The sequence below is a fragment of the Grammomys surdaster genome, unplaced genomic scaffold (genome assembly GCF_004785775.1).
Source record: "Grammomys surdaster isolate TR1022 unplaced genomic scaffold, NIH_TR_1.0 186, whole genome shotgun sequence".
In the NCBI taxonomy this organism is placed as follows: domain Eukaryota; kingdom Metazoa; phylum Chordata; class Mammalia; order Rodentia; family Muridae; genus Grammomys; species Grammomys surdaster.
In genome coordinates this window covers 421,190-439,283 of record NW_021604631.1, presented here as the reverse complement: position 1 = coordinate 439,283, position 18,094 = coordinate 421,190, and the positions used below count along the sequence as shown (strand labels likewise).

Sequence of the window (18,094 nt, the reverse complement as noted above, 5' to 3'; positions counted from 1 at the left end):
TCAGATGACTTAGCAAATTATTTTATGAAATTATTATGTATGTTGGAAATTATTATTTGTAGAGAATCAGTTAATATTCTAATTATTAGTGAGTTCCCATAGGGACTTGACCTGATAATACTCTCAAAGACTAGATCCAATTGCCAAAGTTACTTGAGAAGAATTCTAAATGCTTTCCTTTAAAATTTCCTATATGTTTGAATGATACTCATTCTTGCCGTCTTTATGCCATCTATTATAGGTAGTTTTATATTATATGCTACCAGGAAGGCTAACTGTTTTAGGTGTTTAGAAAAACAATTTGAGAAGGAAATCTCCGAATTACTAGCAGTTATTTTAGGTGAGTAATGATAATTTCCTTTCTCATTTTCATTGAATATCACATAGTATGGCTCCATTGAAGGGTTTGGTGTGAATTCTGATATTATCATCTATGATGCATTTTAGTTTTAGTTGTCCAACATTTATTTGATATGGCTAGTTTTGATGGAAAGTATGTGGATGGGAAGAAATAAACCTGTGAATGTTCTGGAAGACAGCGATCTGAGAATGCCTGTGGTTGGTACTGAAAGCATTGCACCAGTCTGGCACATCTCCCTGGCTCCTTGCATTCTTGTGATACCTTTATAGCTACCAGGGCCTGTCTTTAGGCTGTAATTTGTCCCTATCTTTTCCATTTTCATTGGATTACTAATAGTATCATTGCCCTTTTAGGATACAGCTTGTAGTATCAGGAAAGAAATGACAAGTTGATTAGTTAGTAGTAGTGATACTGTAAGAGAATTCAAAATAATCAGTGAGTGGAATTGGGCAATTTTTTTTTTTTTTTTTTTTTTGTAGAGGAAGCCGAAAGATTATGTTGGGGGTGAACATTTTAGTGTCATCTCCCATTTTATCTTTCCATATTTTGAAAATTTATGTGTATTTTTTTTTACCTTTATATATTTGTCTGCATACCGTGTACATACTTGATGCCCTTGGAGGCCAGTGAGATATGGAAGCTACAGAATCGGAGCTAAAGGTGGTTGTGAACTACTCTGTGGGTACTGGGCTCAAACTTGTTTTTTTTGCAAGAATAAACATGCTCCTCTTATCCTCTGAGCCAGCTTTCCACCCATACCTATATTTTGATTAGAATACTTGCTGGCTACTAGTGGCTGTGCAAACCATAAGAATCAAAGGTTCCTATGTTTTATTTTTGATCAGGGTGGGTATTTTAGTTGAGAGCAGTAGTTCTTGGTGGCAGGGCACTGAGGTATGTAAGGTGTGAGTTGTGACACTGTGGATGGTGCTCAGTGGCAGTACTTGGGAGTAGTTCTTAAAGAACTGTGTGCCCTCAGCTTCTGACTGTCCCATCAGAAGTTCATGCCATTCAAAACCTCATTACCCAGGCTAGAGCCTAGTTGTTTACTATGTAAACAAAGGATTTTTATATGGTTTTAAAGTATTTTGCATTTTCCAGGAATACAGCTTACATGTAGCTCTAGCTATTGCTTTTGCCACTGTGCTGATTTAACACATGAACTCAAGAGTCAAATGATTTCCTTACATCTTTCGGAGTATCTGTAGCTGAATGTTTACATAGTGAGATCTCATTGTTTTATTATTTCTTTTTTGTTTTTGTTGTTTTTTTATTTTTTTGTTCCTTTTTTAAAAAAATTACTTTGGACATTATGTTACTTAGCATTTTGTGTTGGATTCTTACCTATTTTTCTTCAGGATCATAGTCATAATACAAACTGTTTTGGTCTAGGAAATGGAACGGGAAGTTGAGATGAGAGTAGTGTTAGAACACTTAACTTTGAATTCATAAGACTGTGGTTCAATTCCAGCTCAAAACAAAACAAAAAAGACAAGACTGGACTGAGCACAGGTGACCTTTTTTATTACTTTATAACATTCCCTTTTCCTTTTGTCTTTTTCCTTTTTGAGTCAGTATTTCATGGAGCTTAGACTGACCTCAAACTTGTTATATAACTGAGGATGACCTTGAACTTCGGACCATCCAGCTCCCATGAGTGCTAGGATTTAATGTGTCATCTTAAGCTTGATTTTATGTGGTGCTGGGGTTTGGAACCCAAGACTTCCCATTTGCTAGGTAGACCAATTGAGCCACATCCGTAGTCCTTTTTTGTTTATTTCATATAGTCCTTGCAGTTCTACAGGATTGACACTCCTAAACCTCACACAACACATGAAGTTATACAAAAAAATGTCTGCTAGCAGTAGGAAGAAATTTCACATCTTTCCTCCGTCTCACATTGATATTAAGGAGATTTGTGGGTCATTATGACTCTCACCATAATCAATAATTTTTCTTTTACTGTGATCATGTTTTCAGCCTACTTGTACTGTGGATGACTTATTTTACTTTTAGAAAAAGGGCAACTACATTCTTACCTTTAAATGAAAGACCATGCTTTGGTCTTGAAACCCCTCTGTAGTCTCATGTTTTAAAAACAGATAAGCCGTGATCTGCTGAGTCGCCGAGCTTCCGCAGTGCTTCACAGAGAGATATGGTTGTTTTCTTAAAGATTATAACTGCTTATGAATATATTGCAATGGTGTTTTCTGAATGTTAAGTGAAGATTTGTTACTTTAGATGAAGGAAAAAAACCAACAGAACTGTAGTTATTATAATCTGATCTTGAGAGGCTGATCTAATGATCAGAATCTGAATTAAACAGAAAATAGAGATGGAGATATTGCACTATGGCTTAATGAAACATACACTAATATGCTGCCCTGACATTTTAATATAGTTGAACTATCACAAATAAAGTAAAAATTAAGTGGGAGTGTAAAATGTAAATTTCTTTAAAACAAACAAACAAACAAACTTTCCAGGAGACACTATTATGCTGTTTCTGCTGTCTTGCAGTGGTCCAGTACCTAGAGCCAGGACTCTTGTCTTCTTCCTTACGGGAGGTATGCTGGTTAAGTCATGAATTAAGATGAGATTAGTTGATTTTCTCCATGGTATAAAATGTTGAAAGATAAATTTTATTTATAGACTTTTGGGGCTTTTGCTTTCCTTGAACTTTGATTGCCTATAAACATAAATGTAAACGGCCCCTTAGAAAATAGTGTTGGACAGAACTTAAAGAGTTAAGTAGTAGTTTAGTGGAATTCAGGAATTTAACAAATGTGCAGTAGATAATGAGGATTAAATGCACACATTACTGGCAAACATACTAGTTCATAACAGTAGAATCAAGATTGGTTTATGATGTTAAGTACTGGATGGTGTTTGATATTCTATTTACCAATTTATTTAAGTAAGGGTATTGTCTTGGTTAAATTTTGTTTTAGCATGTAATGATGGGCTTGCCCATTCTGTTTCACTGCTATCAAATAGCCTGTAAGAAATGGTGCTATGATCCTTCCGAAAGTCTGGGCCCCCGCACTGAGCAGATTCCGGGAGGCTGCTCTGCACCCAGTCTCACAAAACCCAGAGAAAGCGGGCCTCCCAGGAGCTCTAACCCAGGCAGTATCTTAGGTAAGGAGACAGCACCTACCCCCCCAAAAAAAAAAAACCAAACAAACAGGGAGTAACTGGGACCCACTAGGACCCAGGAATTCACTCCTGTCCCAGAGCACTGGTTCCTTCCGGTCTGGACCCGAGCACTGAGCAGATCTTGGGCCCCAGCTCTAACCCTAGTAGTAACACCCACCCCACACAGTCTGAAACAACCAAGATAATAAGAAAGACAGGCTCCAGTGAGAGACAGAGTAGGTAGCGCTAAGGTGATCCAGATGGCGAAAGGCAAGCACGAGAACATAAGCATCAGTAACCCAGGGTACTTGGCATCATTAGAACCTAGTTCTCCCACACTAGAAAGTCCTGATTTCCCCATATCGCCAGGAAAGCAAGATTCAGATTTAAGATCACTTCTAATGATGACGATAGAGGACTTTAAGAAGGACATAAATAACGCTCTCAAAGAATTTGAGGAGAATGCAGGTAAACAGGTAGAAGCCCTTAAAGAGGAAACACAAAAATCCCTTAAAGAATTACAAGAGAACACAACCAAACAGGTGAAGGAATTAAACAAATCCATCCAGGACATAAAAATGGAAGTAGAAACAATAAAGAAATCACAAAGGGAGACTACCCTGGAGATAGAAAACCTAGGAAAAAAATCAGGAGTCATAGATGCAAGCATCACCAACATAATTCAGGAAATAGAAGTGAGACTCTCATGTGCAGAAGATACCATAGAAAATATTGACACAACTGTCAAAGAAAATGCAAAATGCAAAAAGTCTTTAACACAAAACATCCAGGAAATCCAGGACACAATGAGAAGACCAAACCTAAGGATAATAGGTATAGATGAGAGTGAAGATTCCCAACTTAAAGGGCCAATAACTATCTTCAACAAAGTTATAGAAGAAAATTTCCCTAGCCTAAAGAACGAGAGGCCCATAAACATACAAGAAGCCTACAGAATGCCAATTAGACTAGACCAGAAAAGAAATACCTTCTGTCACATAATAATCAAAACACCAAATGCACAAAACAGAGAAAGAATATTAAAAGCAGTAAGGGAAAAAGGCCAAGTAACATGTAAAGGCAGACCTATAAGAATTACACTAGACTTCTCACCAGATACTATAAAAGCCAGAAGCTCCTGGACTGATATCATACAGACCCTAAGAGAACACAAATGCCAGCCCAGGCTACTATACCCAGCAAAATTCTCAATTACCATAGATGGAGAAACCAAGATATTCCACGACAAAACCAAATTTATACAATATCTTTCCACAAACCCTGAATTACAAAGGATAGTAGCGGGGGAAAGCTCCAATACAAGGAGAGAAATTATACCCTAGACAGAGCAAGAAAGTAATCCTCTTCCAGCAAATCCAAAAGAAGATAGCCACACAAAGATAATTCCACCTCTAATAACAAAAATAACAGGAAGCAACAATCACTGTTCCTTAATATCTCTTAACACCAATGGACTCAATTCCCCCCCAAAAAAGACATAGACAAACGCACTGGATATGTAAACAGGACCCAGCATTTTGCTGCCTACAGGAAAGCCACCTCAGTGACAAAGACAGACACTACCTTAGAGTAAAAGGCTAGAAAACAAATTTTCCAGCAAATGGTCCTAAGAAACAAGCTGGAGTAGCCATTCTAAAACCTCCAGCCTGAGAACACAAAGGGAGAGACTCATGGCTCCACCTGTATAGGTAGTTAAGGATGGCCTTGTCAGGCATCAGTGGAAGTGGAGGGCCTTGGTACCCAATAGTTTGGATTCCCTAGTGTTGGGGAATTTGAGAACAGGGAGGTGGGAATGGGAGGATTGTGGGAGCACACCCTCATAGAAACTCCCAGAATTATATGGATTAGACATGACAGAGATAGGCCACCAGAAGTCTAGATTCCAGAATTCAAACAAAAAAAAATCTTGATACTAAAATTTGTTTTGAGAATTGTATATTGCAAAATACACAGCCTTGGTGTATCTACTCATCAAGCAAGTTGAGCAGACCTCTTCCAACCTCTGATGTCCTGGAATCTCAGCTGGATGCAGTGAAGACACAGACATCAGAGGCTTATCAATTTACTCTCCCCCCCACCCCTCTTCTAATATCTCAACACCCATAATCAGCTTGAAGAAGTTAATGAATAGTCAGTGCCCCTATTTCCTGAGCTTGGGGACTGAGGTGGTTAATATTGGGCTGTCTTTGGGAAAAGTAGTGGTTTTGTTGGAGCAGGGAGGAATAGCTATGATTTATTGCACAGCAATAACGTATTGGTAGAAATCTGTGTAATTGTTATTAAGCTGAAGTTATTTCTTAAATGGTATAAAATTTACTTTGATTTCAAATTTAAGGTTTTCATTGGTACAAGTTTCTTATTGATATAGAAGTGAGATTGATATTGTTACTCTCATAGGCATTGGGCCTACATAACACATTTAGGAATACAAGGCTTAGCCCCAGTCCTTCTTTAACTTTTTTAACTGATTTGAGATGGTTAGCCTGTGAGTTAAGGGCCTATAGCAAATTCATGGCTCTGGGTTTATTGTTAGGGTGTTTTCTATATTTTATTTAGAAATAGCTGAGAGGAGTTAACAGACAGCAGTCCAGATTGCCTTACATGGATAGTTGGTTTTCAAAACGTCAGAAGTCCACAGAATTGACATTACAAACATTTCTGCATTAAGGTTCATTTTGATTGGAGACCTGTCTGTTCCTGACAGCTTCCTGTCTTGGATTCTAATAAGAAATTGAGCGTCTTTGGAGTTACTCCAGTTGTGGTGAGACAGCCACTAGGCAAGGACTGCCTCTTTTCATCTACAGACAAATTACTGTCCTGAAAAGGACACACTTGCAGAATAGTCGACTGATTATATCTGCCAAGACAGAGTAATCAGCCCTTAATAATTCTGCATCACCAGGTCTGTCAGATGATCCTGGGCCAGAAGGCTGAAGAGCGGATGCTCCAACATTTTGTAGTATAGGGACTGTCCAGGTGTTCAGCGGTCTCTATAAACTGGCTAAGTTTTAGAAGCTATGCTTTGTGCTTCCTATAATTTTAGTTAATTCAGTTAAGCCAAGAAAAAAGCCAGGTTCAGAACTAAGTCTTTTAGTTAGGAGAGATGACAGAGGTTCTGTTTAGTCAACAAAATGATGGACTGGGTATTAGGTCTATCTTGTACCTTACTGATACAAATTGATATAGTTATGCTCTAATTGACTTTTGAGAGAAAAGTTTTAACAGGAAGGGTGATATGTAGGAGGAGCTAAGGTGGGAGGAGTAAAGAGAGGAAGAGGAGGAGTAAGGAGAGGAGGAGGAGCTAGGAGATGGGTGGGGAGGGGAAGGGAGAGGGGAGAGGGGAACATGGAGGCGGATGTTCTCGTGTCTCTGCCAGTCAAAAATAGTTGGTATATCTAGGTTGGGTATTAGGTTACACTTCTGATTGTATGGGCATCTTGTTATTGAGCATTACCAAACTTATAAAGCCTTTGATTAACATTTTAAAAGAAAAAGAAATAGTGCTATGAAGCCTGCACCAGGATCGTCTTTATGAAAATAGCTTATAGTGTATAAGTGCTGATTGCCTGTGTTATTGTACATCAAGAAGTGTAGTCTCTGTAAGTATACAGACTACTCCTCTAAATTTTTTTTGAGAAGTAATATCTAGCATTCAACAGTATATTATATTTGAATAATAACTAGCATTCAACAGTATCTTATAGCTGAGTAATATATAATTAATTATGTCTGCCTTTCAAAGATGCACAGATTTCCACTATTTGCAACATTATCTTTTATTTATATTTCCCACCCTTTCTTGTTTCTTTTCTAAAATTGTTGCCCAGAACCCTATAATAGCTGCTTCTATAACTCTCCTCCCACCGGTTCCTAATGCACATGTGACCCGCTTTCCACACACTCCTCAGAATGAAAGGTGATTTGCAAAGCACACTGCCAGGTCTTCCTCAAATGCCCAAGGCAGACATTAATTCACTGAGCCTGGACGTGGCCTCACAGTCTTCATCCGCATCGCAGTCCAGGTGGCTGCTGCCTGTCGGTGGGAATCGCACGGGATGCAGTCTGTTTAGTGTTTCAGCTTGCTGTATCTTGGTTCTTATCCTTTCCGTCCCATTCTTTGTCTCTAACGATGTCTTTCCCTCCCCCATCAATGAATTTTAACTCTGTTCTGTAGTCTTTTACCCTTCTCTTACATGTTTGCCCCATCCTGGGAGAATTCTCTGAGCGCAGATCTGCAATAACCATTCTCAGACCTGCATTTTCACCCACATCTCACATAAGATCTGAGTTTCAGGTCCAGAGACCTAATTGCCTACAGCCCCGTGTAGTGCTTGTTCCATTGCTTTTGGTTGAATGTGTCTGAAACCGAGCTCATTATCTTTGCTTCTCCAAGGATCTCTCCTCTTTACTTAATTGACCATCATGGGCATTAATTCCTTGACTGTCTGTGCCTCTGCCATCTTTCTCTTTTATCTCACCATCTCAGGCGATGTTTTTTTTTTTTTGGTATCTTAGACCCACTCCACCCTCACTGGTGTCCACTTTCATTTGTACCCCAGAACCAGGGTGCACATAGTTGGGCCCCATCTCATGAGGCTTTGCTTCTGTAGGTTTCTAATAGTCCCCTAATGGTTTTACTGTGTAGGGACCTCACATTGAGAAGCAGTCAGGGTCTTATACTTCCTCTTCCTTTGTCAGATAAAAATGCCTGCTAGCACTTTGTTCCTTCTGCTGCTCCCAGGTTTTACATCTGGAGTCGGGCCTCTCTGAGCGTTCCTCTCACCGGTTTCTCGCCTAGTGTCCAAAGCTCCCACAGTTCAGCATACCCTTCTGTTTTCACTTCTTCCAAACAGGTTTTGTTTTCCTTCTCCTTTTTGTATTAATTTAGGACTTGCTAATTAGGTTACTTGCTAGTTAATTTAGGTCCTACCTCTTCAGTGAAAGCTTTTCTTGGGATGTTTCCTTTCCAGGAAAGCCCAACAACACAGCCTTCCCCTATTATTCATCAGCTCCTTAATGGTAAGGGACTGCTGTATGTCTTCATCTCTTATACCTGAGCATGGGATTGAGCTGAAATAGATGCGTTGTGTAGGGAATTTATTTCCCTAGTTTAGATATCCCAAATGGCCCTTGATTTGGGGGAGAGAGTGACATCAACTAATGTTAACTCCCATCAGTGAACAGAAAACTGGGAGCAAACATTGAAACCGAAAGGTTTTAGCCAGTACGGTAAAACTTATTGAACACCTGTCCTCCTTTGTGAATAGCAAGGTGTTGGTGGTTTTGGAGAATTCTGGATTTTCCATAAGGGAGGGTTCAGAACAGAAACTTGGTATGGATAGTTGGCATGCTGAGATTTGTTCGGAAGTATTTTGAGAGAGATCCATAGTCTTCTCCACATAACGCCTGTGCACCTTGCTTTTCCTTGAGATGGATGTTCAATTCCACAAACCAGTCTGTAGATTGTAGATGTGTGCCTGCAATTTTGCTTCCTGTTCTCTCTCTCTCTCTCTCTCTCTCTCTCTCTCTCTCTGCTTCATCTTAAATCCTATACTTTGCTGGTTTGGTACCTGAGAGATAATTTCTGTGAATGAATGACATGCCACTTTAAGTAGAACAACTGGCAGCATGTTGTTGCCTGTGATAGGCCACTTTGTTCCTTTATGTTCATTTCAGTGAGCTTTCTAGAGCACATGGAGGCTCAAGCTGGAATTCAGTTCATCTGTCTTCTGTTTATTGTGGTTACAGAGGAGGGAAAGGTATTGGAAACTTGATGGTTTGGGTCCTTATTTTACGGGTCCACAGCTGTGCCCTGAAGCAATAGAAGGCTCTCAACAAAGTCAAAGCTAGGGAAAGGTATGACCAGACTATTATTTCTAGCTTGCTCTTGTTTTGAACAAGTAAACTGGAGATTATTTGAATTAAATGGAAACAGGGTTTGTGTGTTTTTTGTACTTCATTTGGGATTGGGGAGTTAACGGTGTTTAATTTATATTTGTATCCCCAGTGAATAAAATATATCCATTTTTGAAACAAACAAAAATTAAGCTATGCATCAAAAAACAATATCCAGGGGTAATTATTATTTTTTAATTTAAATTATAGATCTTATTTTCCTAGAGGCTTTGTGAGATCTTGCAACTATTATTCAGGATATTAAGACATGAAATACTAGATGTATCTGCTTCTCAATGCTGGTTTTACAAATTGTCTGCTTATGAATGTGAAAACTGTAGGCTATGAATTACAAACCTATCTATTGCTCTTCAGTTTCTGCAGCCCAGTATTGATGTGTGTTTTCACAAAGAATGGAATGTGGATCTGGTTTGTGAGTGCTTATCGTGAAGCAAACAATGAAATGGGGATTATTTGCATATTATGCCATTTAAACTAGAAGTTTACAAGGGTGTATAAATCCTGTTGAAGGAACGACACTGCAAAATAGACTATTAACTTGGCGCCTAAATGTTTAGGTTACCAAACTCTTTGTAACACTATGTCTTCTGATATAATATTTTTGATTATGAATGTGATGTTAGGAACTTTTATTCTATCCTCATTAACTTTAATGTGTTAGTAGGCACAGTTACCCTGTTGGGCATGTAGACAGGTTGCAGATTTTTGAAGCAGTTTTAAGATATATTTCCTGTAACAGGACATTGCATTGTGATGTTAATTGTTGCCAGAACATATTATTTTTGGATGTGTATTTCTTTGTGTGTTTAAATAAGTTTATCTTCCAGGTAGGATGTGTGACAAATGACAAACTGCTACACATTTATTTACCCCTGAGATCTATCCTAGTCATCAAAGCCTGCACCTGTTAGGAGCTGCGGCGGAGGACAAGAGTTATCCTGCAGCACATGCCGGGCTGTTTGAGCTGTAGTATTCTGGGTTGTATTTCATTGATTGCATGGATGCTTTCATTAGTGCTTTTAAAAATAAGTTCTCTTCATATTAATGAATTTATTGCCATCTTACGATTAATGAGTGTTTCTGTGGAGTTGGAAATGTAATTTGAGTGTATCTTTTGCTGCAGGCTGTAGCTCAAGTGTCTAAATCCAGAGACGGCAGAATCCTCTAAAATCTGTTTGTGTTAAACAGTAACACATTCTCTCCACATAGTACAGCTTCATAATTTCTCTCAGAGTTCAGCACAGAAAATAATAATTTTTTTTTAATGATTGGACATGATGTTTATCTCTAAACTAATGGCCCAAAGGGAGGTTAAGTAGAGGGGTGATCCCAAAGGAACTGGTGTTTTCTAAGTAGCAAGTTTTAGTTTTTTAAAACAATTCATTAGAGATTAAGAATTATTGTTTCCCCCTTACTACCTCAACATTACCCCTCTCTCCAACCCCCCCCCCCACAACAACAAAAAAATCAGGCCAGGCAGTGGTGTCACATTTCTTTAATCCCAGTACTTGGGAGACAGGCAGGCAGGTCTCTGAGTTTGAGGCCAACCTGGTCTACAAAGCAAGTTCTAGGACAGCCAGAGCTACACAGAGAAACCCGATCTCACTCCCCAACCCCCAAAAGAAGTACTGTAACTGATGTGCAGGGATTAGACACAGAAACCACAAAGGCAGGAGGAGTGGCACAGGAAGGTGGTTTGTCCCTTGAGATCTGAGATGATTCTGTAAATCTGGAATTGTGTTTTCCCATAGATGATGAGTGTGTAAGGCCTTCCTTGTTTCTGTTCACAGCTCAGGGATTTGTTGTAAAGGTGTCCTCATTACTGCCCCCTGGTGTCATCAGCATCTCTGTAACAGAGTCAGCCACGAGCCACTGAGAGGTCCTAAAACCTTGGGAATAAAAATGTCAGTTGTCCAGGAAGCATACTGAGCTTCTCAGAAGGAGCCAGTGACCATGGGCCTGTAGTCAGTGATGGCCCTGACTTAGGGAGGGTAGGTCTGGAGCTGATTCAGCTCCTGGGACAGCTAGCTGGACGAGAAACAAAGCCAGAATGGAGCTGCTTTCCAAAACTCCTCAAGGTCTCACCGAATATAATGAAACTACTTTAGCAACCAATCACAATTGTACAAAATGTCAGTACTTTGCTCCTACTAATCATATCAGAGGTTACCTAACCCTTGTGAAAATTTCCCTAGCCCTGCTTAAAGGATGTCTCTGAGTCCCTGGAGTTGTTGCCATTTTGATTTATGGTTGACTTCCGCATGTTGGTAATTGCTGCAGAGTAAAAGGTCTTTCTTTGCCTTTGCATATTATTTGAATCTGGGGTCTTCCCTCAGCGATTCTTGGACTCTAACGTCAGATGGTATAGAAGAGCTGGAGTGTGCGCTCTATTTCTCTGAGGGGTGTGACCACAGCACTCACAGTTCCGAGACTGCTCAGAATTGAATATGATAGCCATCTTGGAGAGTCTTACTTGGTCTTAAATACATATTTATAGTTTAGATATTTGGATGTGGAGAGAATTATAGGATTTCCAAAAAACCTATTTGAACTATCCAAAACTTCTTTTTAGTTAAAACAAGTGAGCAAATAAAAAAAATTTGTTAGGACTCATGAGCTGTTTTTAATCAAGAATTATTTTCAGGTAAGAGGTTGAAGGTACTTGATATAATCAAGCAGTAGCAGCTCTTAGTTTTTTTTTTTTCTTCACTTTATGCTGTGTCCTATTTTCTATAACTATTTGACAAAACATGTTACTGTTCATTAAAATGTATTCAGTATGGAGAACTTCCAGTGATTTTTTTGAGACTTTTCCAAGGTATGGGGTACATGTATTTGAAGAAAACATCTTTTAAGCCATAACATTCTAAAGGGAACGTGTGTATGCATGGGAAAGCCACAGGGCCAGCGATACTCACTGAACTGGAAATAGCATGTGCAGATTTCTGTGGCAGGTCTCCTTTAGATGGCCTGAGCAATTCTCAGACTTCTCATCTCTCAAACCTTATCAGTTCCTAAAGGTCTGCTTGAGAACTCTCAGCACTAATGGGCAAAGTTGCCTTTCCTCAGCTTCTCAGAACAGCTGGTCCTGAAACCCTGACCTTTTAGTTTAATAACAGTTGTAGTTGAGAAAATGTTCAGATCCAGAGAGTTGGAGAAGTTTCCAGAAAGGCTGTTTTAAATAGCGGGCTCTGAGCGCTGTATCTTTTTCTCCTGGGCGCTTGAATCTGACCTATCAGAAGAAATACATTGTTGCTTTCTGTATTCTATTGATTTAAAAACAAATAACATGAAGCTTAGGTTTGCTCAGGAGCCATTACCACACTGCTTATTTTCTGCCTGTGCTTTGATCTGCTACTGTAGATTCTAAATTCTCTGTGCTAGGTCATGAGTTATCTTTTGTCATTTTAAAATGTGGATGCTAGCTTAGGTAATTACTTTTCCTGCTGTGACCTTGAGACCAAAAGTTATGAATTTTTTCCTCCCATTTCTTGGAACTAGCTAGGACATTATACAGCCGTGTTCTGTTCCTTTTACCTACCAGAAGGACTGTTACCCAGCCCATCACTTGGGCATGCCTTCACTTGGGCATGCCTTCTAGAGCTTTCTTGCTCCTTCCTTCCTTCCTTCCTTCCTTCCTTCCTTCCTTCCTTCCTTCCCTCCCTCCCTCCCTCCCTCCCTCCCTCCCTCCCTCCCTCCCTCCCTTCCTTTTTTTTCCTGCTGGTAGGTTCCTGTTTGCATTTCCCCCACCCCTTGTGGCCTGCCTATTTTATGCTACCTTTAACCCATTTGCTCTGCTTCTAGCCTTACCACAGGCTTGGGGGCTGACTAGGACAGGCAGAGAGTATTGGGAAAGAATAGCCACCCTCCAGTCTGCATTCCCTCCCCTCTCCACAGCACTGCGCCTGCAGTCTTACCTGCATGGCCTTGTTGTCATCCACCCACCTGGTTGCCATTTGGTAGTGCCATTTTCATTTTGTCCCAGTGATCACATCAGTGCTTGCTTGGGCCTTTCCCTGGTAGGAAGCTCCAGTGTCACAGACAGGAAATGAGCTACCAGGATGTGCCATTGCACTAAGGGAAAGGAGCCAATGCAGAAAGTCATGCTGCATGCTCTAAGACTCCCTTACTATGGAACCTGAGAAGCTGGGCCCGCAGATGCAGAGAGAGCATCTGTGGCATGGAGAGCAGGGAGGCGCTGGGGGTAGGTTGCTGACTTTCAGCTCTGGGTGAGGAAGCTCCGGACAGACAGAATATGCAGCATGGTGACTTTATTTTACATATTTTGTACTTGAGATTTGATAAGACCCAACAATACACCCACGATAAACTGGTGGCAAATGCATTAATGTAGTCATTATGTAATTTGTATGATATTAAATAATCACATTGAGTATATACTGTTTTTGCCTATTAGACCCCAATAATTTGGAAAAATAACCTAATAAACCAAAAAGACACGAGCCTTTCTTTTCTCAGCTTACACGGAAAACAGATCTCAGTGAGTCGTATTTAGACCTAACCTACTGAGGTCTTCCAGAGGCCTAGTTTTATTTGACCAGTTGAGTGAGCGTTGACAGAGAATCCTAGTGAATCTTACCTGAGAAAAAGTGTTCTACTGTGATTGGAACTCAGATGTGGCTGCAGATTGACAACCTGTTGCTTACCCTGGTCTGCCAGACTTCAGGATAGGTTTTGATCAGGTAGTACTGATTATGTGTGTTTCTAGTGGAGCTATGTCCAACCTGAGGGGATTGTCTCACATTGAGAGCTTTTCTCAGAAGTTGGTAATGATCTGTCTTTAAAAAACTCAAGAGGAACTAGTATACACCACCCCACCCCAAACACATAAACAAACCCAACCAACCAACCAACCAACCAGATGGACAAAAGACCCCAAAGGGTGCATATGTCCACACATCTACACGTATCGTCGTCACCAAGAGCAGTGGAAGATAACCTGCTGTCCTTCTCATTCCCCATGTTCTCCATCCAGGCAGCTACCACTCAGCATACTAGCATTCCTGGGCATACTAAAGTGAGCATACAGTCTGTGACAGTATCTAACCTTTTGTCCCTGAGTTCCTTCCCATACATCTTTGTTGTAGCATGTACCAGGACTTCATTCCTTTTTATATAATTACATGAGTGGATGTGCCATACTTTAGTTACCTGTTTATTAGCTGATATGCATTTAGATCATCTCCTCTTGGGCTATTATCAATAATTATGTTACACATTTTCATAAACAAGTTTCTGTATGAGTAAATACTTTGAGTTCTCTTGAGCATATGCAGTACCTGAGAGCTCAACTCTTGGATCACATTGAGGATTTTGGGAAACTGCCAACTTGTTTATCCTGGCAGAGGTGTCATTTAGAATCCCTAGTGATGCCATTTATGTCCCCACCAGTAATGTATGCGGGTTGGGTTTCTCTCTTCACCACTTCTCACTCTTTGCCTTTTTGATTGCACGAATCTGTGTATCATTGTGTATCAAGTGGCATTTTGTTTCATTGTGGTTTTGGCTTGCATATTCCCAGTGACTGATGTTGAACAGTTTCCTGTATGTTTTTGCCTTTTGCTTATCTTCTTTTAAACAATGCCTATTTATATTCTTTACTGGTTTTTATTGGTATTATATTTTCTCATTTGGATATATTATAATCTCTGCCTACAAGTCTCCTTGTAAGCTCTGATCGGTTAAGCCCCCACCCTCATTCTGTGACTCCTCTTTCCATTCCTTGATGATGTTCTTGATGCTGTCGTTGCTTCCATACAGTCTATAACCGAGGGGAAACAGCCTTCAAACCTTTTATGTACCATCACGAATGGTTATTGCTTAGGGTCAGTTCCATATTTTAAAAAGGGTTTTTGTTCCATATTGTAAGTTTTTGCATATGTCTGAGATAAGGTATGTATTTCTTATGTCTGGGTCACCAAATAATGTATACGGATTGTCTGGTCTTCCAGCTAAGAAGTGGAACTATTAGGAATAACATTAGGTCCTCTGTTTTTTTAAATCCTCCCAATGGTTTTGAGGCTTTCTGCTAATAATTTTAGTTAGTAGTTTTCTAATGGGAAAGAGATGGTTTTTACTTATTTCTTATGGAAAGCTCTTAGAGTAGTCTGTAAAACTTGTCCGTTATTTACTGTTATAGCTGTAAGAATCTTTACAAGACATATTGTATACAGTCTTTTAATTGGAAAGGCCAGATGTTGCCAGTGAAGTCTCCAGGTACTTAGGAAGCTCCAGCTGTGTGCTCAGTACTGTTCCGTGTTTCTCTCCAGGTGTTGGCACTTGATTTGAATGACACATATCCCAGAAAATATGGTTTCTAAATACCCATTAATCATAAATACCCTTTTCATAAATTATGGAAAATAAATATAAATACAAATATTCCATGCTCTGTAATAAATATTTGTGTTAATTATTTAATTATTGAATTGAGAAGCTTTTAGCATCACTTTCGTCCCTAAAGTACTTGACAGTCTGACCTCCTTTTACAGATATTGTCAGGCTTTAATGTTAGGACATCATTTTAAAGACCTTCACTTAATGGCTTAGAACCCACTTAAGCAGCAAGTAGTTCCTTGAGTTTATTATAAATTTTGGCAGGTGTGGAAATTCCTAAGTCACCAGGGGATTCATGATTCAATTACTCTCAAAGTATACTAATTGGCCCTTTTTACAGTGCTCAGGGAATTCCAAGGAGGCACTGACCACCTGGCAACATTTTGCCCATTGAGATGCAGCTTAGCCATCTCTTCTTGTTTTGTTTTGGCAAGCTACTTGTTTTATCTCCTTCTGCTTTTGTGTTACTTGTAGCTTCTGATGAAGAGTTGAAAAGAAGAGTAGCTGAGGAGCTGGCATTGGAGCAAGCCAGAAAGGAGTCGGAACACCAGAGACGGTGAGTCCCGAGGAGCTTCAGAAGATTTGCGTGGACTTGCGATGAGTAGCATGCTTAAGGAGGATTTATTTATTTTATTTTATGTAGATGAGTGCCTTGCTTGCATGTATGTCTATGCACTTTCAGTGTTCCTGGTACCTGTAGAGGTCACAACAGAGCACTGGATTTTCTGGAACTGAAATTAAAGAGAGTTGTGAGTCACCTTGTGGGTCCTCTGCAAGAACAGCAAATGCTCTTAACTGGTGATTTAAAACAAAACAAAACAACAGCAGAAGCAATAATAGCAAAATTACTTTTCTTTGTATGGCAGAACTCTAAATATGCTGAACATAGACACTTGGCTCTTTTGCTTTGAGATTGTGGTTGGTAGAGCCCTAAATTGTTCATGTCTTTAAAGAATGATTGTTGTATGAGCTTTGTTTTTTCAACATATGGAAATTAGTTTCTGAGGAGTCCCTAGGAATATCTAAATCTCTAAACGAATATGTTTAAGATTGAAAATTCAGTTGCCCATTACTCTGTATTAAAATGAATACTATTGTAGGTAGTGATGAATATCGTATGTCACACATAAGGCTTGAATTAATAAATAGCACTAATTAGTAATGTACCAACTTAAAAAAAATTGAGATGTCATAGAAATTTGCATAGTTAAAAATGAAAGTTCTCTATAATTCTGTCTTGAAGAACTAACCACTTTTTCTTTTTTTTTTTTTTTGGTTTTTCAAGACAGGGTTTCTTTGTATAGCCCTGGCTGTCCTGGAACTCACTCTGTAGACCAGGCTGGCCTTGAACTCAGAAATCCGTCTGCCTTTGCCTCCCAAGTGCTGGGATTAAAGGCGTGCACCACTACCACCCAGCCACTTTTTCATATTTTATTCTAGACTTCTCATATGTAGATACTCCCATTTTGTTGTTGCCATTATTAACACTATAAAAAAAGAATAGATAAATACCTCATTGAAGTAATGGAGTTAAAACCTGGAAGCAGTTCAGTATCATCTTGGGGGAAGTTAAGCATGAATCATGTACAGTAGAAAGTCATGTAGATCCATGTGTGCTTTTTCAAATAATTTGCAAGAATCATAGACTGGTGGGAGCTGGGGAGAGAAGCAGTATGTAAAAAACCCCAGATAATACATATACATACATTTATTTTGAGAGCGTGTTACGTTACGTTTTAAAGATCTAAAGTTTGTACATAGAAATGTGCGAATACATTATAAGCCAAGTTAAAGAGTCAAAGGCTTTGCTTCCTACTTGTACAGGTTCTGAAAGCTACACAGAACATAGAACACTGAGGTCATATGGTAATGTGATAGCTTTCCACTTTGAGTAGTAGGTACATGCCTACATGGAACAGGAGCTTAGAATTTATTTGTAAGTCATTTGACAAGGTAGTAGAAGGAAGCTTTGGATTGGATTGGAGTCCTCATTGGCCGTAGGAACTTCAACATGTGATTTAAGTGTTTTTGTCCTTCATCCCCCAGCTGATGTGTTTGAATTCACAGTGTATCCATACAACATACAGAAAAAGAATATAATCTGTTGACTATGTCCATCATTTTTTAAGGAAGTAGATAAAGCGTTATCACTTAAAAAAATTGAGATATAACTAACATTTCAGAAGATGTGTGTGTGTGTCTTTATAGTGACTTTCTATGAAACACTTTATAATTATTTATTTACTTTAGGTTTATGGAGTGTATATAATTAGTGAAGTTTATTAAAAAAATCCACATCAGTTT

General features: G+C 39.3%; 1 protein-coding gene across 1 annotated transcript in view; it reads left to right on the top strand.

The window, feature by feature from the left end:
* Chchd3 (coiled-coil-helix-coiled-coil-helix domain containing 3) overlaps positions 1-18,094 on the top strand; it is a 201,609-nt gene that overhangs the window by 34,762 nt on the left and 148,753 nt on the right. Inside the window, exon 3 of the mRNA XM_028768451.1 lies at positions 16,265-16,346. Coding sequence (XP_028624284.1) covers positions 16,265-16,346 — 82 coding nt within the window. The remainder of the gene's footprint in view (positions 1-16,264; positions 16,347-18,094) is intronic.